Here is a 5,753-nt window from a genome sequence, read left to right on the forward strand (position 1 = left end):
TTAATCTTCCCAGGGCCTTCAGAATCAATAATGATGGCCATTGTAATAATAATAAATAAAGTATTTTAGCAATATTACTCTTTCTGAAACCAATGGAATTTGAAATTACACAATAATGTAATAATTGTTCCATCCTCTGATTGGTTGTTCAGACTGGAAAAGTTTTTAGCAATCTGCACATATTAATGTAGTACATTTATAATCAGCTCCTCTTGTGACTGGTGAGTATGTATTCTATTTTTGTTAATTATTTGTTGTCACAGGTGTGTGTGTGTGTGCGTGTGTACACTGCAAAAATTAAAATCTTAAGTACGATATAATTTCTTAAATTTAAATTATTAATATTAAATTATTATGAATAATAATTATTAAACATATATTATTTTTTTTTTACATATTTTGATTTGACAAGTTATTTTTACTTAAAATGAAATTGTCAGGCAAGATCATTGTGCTTATTTTAAGATACTTATTACTTAATTATCAAGCAGCCTTGGCATTGAGTGTTAACAGCCAGTTTTAAGTACTGTGAGGATTAAAACAAGCATTTCCCACATTTTAAAATTACAACTAACCAACATCAAAGGCCCTGAACTGGGGTTTCATAAATTGAATTTTCTTATTTTTAGATTTTGCATAATCTAGTAATAAGATAAATAGAAACAAATAGTATGAAAACAGACGAGTGTAATATGGTTCATTTCGTTATATTTACTAAGCTCATTTTTCCGTCTTTCAGTGGCAGCTCAGCGGTCTAGTGGTAGAGTGCCTACCCTCAGACTTGAAGGTTGTGGGTTCAATTCCTGGCTAGGTCATGACAACGAAAATGGGACCTGTTACCTCCCTGCTTGACACTCAGGCTAAGTGAGAAAACAACAACTTATATATTAAAAAAATATATAGTTCTATTTATTACAGCTTCAAAATCATTGTGTTTAGTCTAAAAATACTATTTTCAAGAGCGCACAGTGGTTGATATGGGCCTAGTATTATTTTCTTATTTTTCAAAATCTTACAAGTACATTTCAGTAACATTTTCTTGTTCTGTCGGCAGATCATTTTGCTTATTTCAAGTAATAATTTTCTTATTTTACTATATTTTTTTCTTAAATTTTCTACTGTCCTTTTTGCAGTGTACGTGTGTCAACAACAGGTGCTGACTGACCACAAAAAAAAAAAAAGAAGTTCATCCATACACTGTGTATTTCCTTAAAAAGTCATCCATCACATCGTCCCCACCAGGATAAGAAGATGGAAGCATTTAACAGCCTTCAGAAGTCACTGAGGATACTGATATCGGCGAACTCTTTGCGGTAACGGTGGGACAACAGAGCGAGAAGGGAGGACCACTTGAGGCTCATAAAGCTCCAAACACAAGACAGGTAGAGACTACGAGGGTCCGTCAGGGCTGCAGGTGAGAGAAACATTACGTACCATCCCTCTTACACTACAAGGACAACGATCGTATACTCACACTCCTTGTTGTGGATGGCAATTGACAGGAAGGTGATGAAAGCAACGACGGCGAGCACAGAGAAGAATACGCCGATGACAAAGAACAACTTGAGCCCCTTCAGCCAGGTCCGCCAATGGTCCTGCAGGTACATGATGTGGGTGATTAGGGTCCACAGTGCCAGCACACCTGTAGAGGAGGGCGGGGGGACACACAAATACAAAATAAAAACTCCATCTCAGCGGGCGGCCATTTTGTCACATCACAGTTGCTCAGGGTTCAGATAACGACAAATCATGCCTCACCTGTTTTCTGAGTTTGTTCATGTGACGTTTGCGAGCTGAGTTGTAATTGGTCGTTAGCTTTTAAGTGCTAGTGTACAAATTTGTTTGCCTGTGTATGATGTCACATCAGTCTGTGCTAGCAGGTTATTTAGGCTAATTTACTATAATACTATTGATGAGCTATTATTGGTAATTATTGTAACACGTGTATGATTATGTGCATGAATTAAGTTGTTGCCGCCATCTTGTGGCATCTATACGCAAGTACAAAGAGTTGTTGGGGGTGTAAATTAATTCATAGCAGGGCTGAGCCCTTAACTAATGTGAATAGCGGGAGTTCACTGTTATTACTATTTTTTGAAAAACAGTGATGAGCAGGATCGAAAATCTTGCTTACTTGGCAACACTGACCATTTTTTCCCCTCTCAAAAACCTATTAAGTCATTCACTGCCATTGACGGATATAGACGTCAAAAATTCATTAGAACTATTTCTATTAGTTTAACATTTTTGTCCACATTTAGAACAGATATAAAATTTATGATTAATAGTGAGTTAACGAGTGAAGTCATGCCATTAATTACGAAAAATTGTAATTGCCTGACGCCCCTAATTTTTAATAATCTTTTTTTCTTCTTTCATTTAAAAGTATTTTTAAAAACATTTTTTAATAATCTTTTCTTTAAATTAATCACATGACTTATTAATCACAAACGTTATATCTGTTCTATATGCACAATAAAAAAAATCCTAGGTTTTCATACTTTGTTAACAGTGGGAACATTTTTTTAACTAATAGAAATAGTTCAAATGAATTTTTGATGTCTATAGCCGTCAATGGCAGTGAATGAGTTAATCACAGCAGTGTATATTTATCATAAAGATCTATCAATTCAGTTTAACTTTTGATGATAATATCGTTTGCTGCTAATCAGGTGGTGTCCATTTTGCCTCCTGACTGAGGTCCCGTCCACACGAAAGCCAGTTTCAATGTATCCTCACAAGTTTCTTACCGTTCAGACCGTTCGTCCACACGATGGCGCCGTTACGGAGCTTGAAACCGATCACTTTTGAAATCGGGCTCCAGAGTGGAAAGATTTCAAAACGCGCCCCGTACGCGTCCGTCTGGACACCATATGTAGGATCCTCCTCCAGTGGTGACGGAATGGTCGCAGCCCGATGATGACGCATTGTCGCACATTGATGACGTATGCGCCAATTGTCGCGTGACCCGTCAGTCTGTCAACAATGGCGGATAACCATGTCATAGTAGTTTTGAGCAGCCTCCTTAGCTTGCTTATGCAGCAAAATATTTTGCTTCTTTATTCCCACCTTCAACAAGCGGTGTTGTATTTAAATCACCCGCCATTGTCACTTCTTCTGTTCGTCCTTTTCATGTTGTTTTGATACATGCAAAGCCATGTTTGTTCTGTAGATTGCAATAAAGTTAAAAAAAATAAAGTGTCCGTCTTCTTCACTGATTCTTCTTCTACGCTTTCCGTTAACTCCCTGTGGCTGCGCTACAGCGCCACTCCAGACTTGGCATATACATTACAGCCGTTAAAGGTCCTCAGCGTCTTCTTTTGGACACACGCAAGTCTTGAAATGCTTCTGTGTGCACGAGATTTGTTTGAGGAACGAAGCCGGCTTTGCTTCCGTCTGGACGGGGCCTGAATCAAAAGCATCATTGCAGGTTGCAGCCAAAGTTGTGCAATCAGTTTTTGCCTCGATTGCTTCACCACACAATGAGTCAGCAATCATGCAATCTAGCGAACTGGGTCTTCACGAGTAATTAGTCCCTTACAGTATTTCTAGTGAAAAGCACATTTGAAGGTTTGTGATTAACCAAACGTCCATGGTGACATTGTGTCTTGCTAAATTTTAATAACTGACTGACAGAACACATCCACTGAAGTTGCTATGATAAGATAAAATCAACAGTGCTGCACAATAGTACGGAAAAACTGCAGACACAGCTGTCATGCATAACAACAGCAAGATTTGGAGATTTTTCACCCTTGTGATCACACCATGACTCGGCAAGTTTCCACAAGCTAAGTCAGTTAAGCCCACTTCTTCTTTAGTTATTGTAAGGTTTTGCCCAAATATTCTAGGGCTCCCAGTTTTTCTTGAGGAGCAGGGCTAAAGGGTACTGTAATGATATGTGAAGTAGCACCGTGACGTCTATTACATGTCGACAGTAGAATATTCTGCAAAGCATTTACAAACCTAATCTAAAAGCTCAAAGGTGACATCCATGGATTCACTTGCACAAACAAAATGACTCTGAAGTGGTTGTGCCTACTGAGACAATGAAAATAACACATTTAAAAAATATATATATATCGAGAACATTCATTTTTAAAATGTATGTCATATGTCATCAGTAAAAAAAATAAAACACTAAAAAAGTGTGCTGTTAATTACGTAATTTGTTGCTTAGGTCATCATCCTGAGCTCGTAGAACTTCTATAATAAATATTAAACAACTTAATGAATATTAAACAAATTAATGAATTATATTGGCCCGCTTTCTACCAACTGCAATTTACTAAATTAATTAAAACAAAGCATTTCACGTCTATCCATGTTATGATGTCTTGCTTGACTTACATTAAGGGTATTTTAAACCACACAACAGCCTGAAAACAGAAAATTTAAAACTAAATGATTATCATACCTTGAGATTAATATTGTGATAAAGATGAACCGTGAGCTATGGATATTGTTAAATCCATAAGTGATTTTTGGTAGGAACAGCAGGTTTTGCCGGATGAAATTTTAAATTCAGCTCAGGATTAAATTGTTGGGGGAAAGAAACGTTCCGGGACCGACCTTGGGAGCAGTAAAAACCCACGTGGGATTTTTATTTTTTATTTTTTAATAGTGTGGGCCCTCATATTTTAAAAATAGGCGTGTGTGCTCGGGTTACGTACATATATGAGTCAGTATATGGTATGGTTAACATTTATGGAGGCGAAATTCATTCATGGCTATTTTTTCTTGGCAAAAAAACAACAAGAAAGAAGTAGGTTTGTTGAGTTGGAACGAGCACGTTTCCCGTAGCTAAGGTTCGCCGCTCCACTTTACCTGACAGTCCTCCCATGGCTGCTGTCCACCGCTGTCTGTACACGACGTTCCACACCAGAAACGCAGACATCCCCATCAGCACACCAAACAAAGCGTAGCCGACACTCACGTACGTTTTGTTTACAGCCATTATGAAGAAAAAAAAACAAGTGTTAAAATGATATTTAAAAGAAGAAGGCTAACGACTTGAAGAGCGTGGGCTGTTTCAAAACAAACACTGTTCAGGGCGCACAGGCTCAAAAAGCCCCCCCCCCCCCCCCCCCCCCCCAAAAAAAAATGGCACTCTTGCTGTCATACACGAAAAAACTCCTCCATGGCAAAGCGTTTACAATCGGGTGTTTATCTTGTGGCCACTCTCAAATAGACCGTGTCCGCTTTCCGTCATCTGATTCTGGGCAAATCAACTGACTGTTTTGCTTGCACAGCGACCTCTTGGGGAGCAGGAGGAAACGCCATTATTGGGAGAATCATTTCCACTAATGTTTTGAATATCGTCGACTTTCCTTGGTACTTCCGGGTGGCAAAAAAAAAAAAAAAGAAAAGAAAAAAAGTTGACCATACAATAACAATAACGTCTAGTCTTTGGGGTGTGCAATTACATTAAAAAAATGTGAATTAACAATTTTGATTTATTTGCATCTGCAAATTTGACACTATTGCTGTTGATTTTGAGTACAATGCATTCCCACTTGAAACAGTGTAGTGTATATCTTTAACAGCAGTATAATACATTGTTATATGAGTTTTACTTTGAACTGCAGTAGTACAAATATGTAATATGTCACTAGACCACTACTATGAGAGCTGTAACAACTGGATCAAAACCATAATATGCATATTATATTGTGATGACTAAGCAACAAAGGTAAAACAGTTTGAACTTTACGTATTGGCTACAATCCATCCATCAATTTTCTGAACCGCTT

General features: G+C 37.7%; 1 protein-coding gene across 1 annotated transcript; it reads right to left on the reverse strand.

Annotated features, from left to right (window-relative positions):
• Window positions 1–880: 880 nt before the first annotated feature.
• Window positions 881–5,078, reverse strand: slc48a1b (solute carrier family 48 member 1b). The gene is made up of 3 exons (XM_086088114.1): window positions 4,828–5,078; window positions 1,475–1,642; window positions 881–1,408 (listed from the first exon to the last, which is right to left on the reverse strand). The coding sequence occupies exons 1-3, from the start codon at window positions 4,955–4,957 to the stop codon at window positions 1,272–1,274; spliced, it is 435 nt and encodes a 144-aa protein (XP_085944240.1). The 5' UTR covers window positions 4,958–5,078; the 3' UTR covers window positions 881–1,271.
• Window positions 5,079–5,753: the final 675 nt, after the last annotated feature.

This window comes from Leptonotus elevatus, chromosome 10, assembly GCF_054856555.1.
Source record: "Leptonotus elevatus isolate MCC_2025b chromosome 10, RoL_Lele_1.0, whole genome shotgun sequence".
NCBI classification, from domain to species: Eukaryota; Metazoa; Chordata; class Actinopteri; order Syngnathiformes; family Syngnathidae; genus Leptonotus; species Leptonotus elevatus.

Bases quoted from the DNA above. Each gene is read 5' to 3' on its own strand.
- slc48a1b (XM_086088114.1), bottom strand. From the start codon at position 4,957: ATGGCTGTAAACAAAACGTACGTGAGTGTCGGCTACGCTTTGTTTGGT. The intron at 1,643-4,827 runs GTAAAGTGGAGC...CCTCCTCTACAG, and splicing joins AGCCATGGGAGGACTGTCAG to GTGTGCTGGCACTGTGGACC. The intron at 1,409-1,474 runs GTGAGTATACGA...TCTCACCTGCAG, and splicing joins TGCCATCCACAACAAGGAGT to CCCTGACGGACCCTCGTAGT.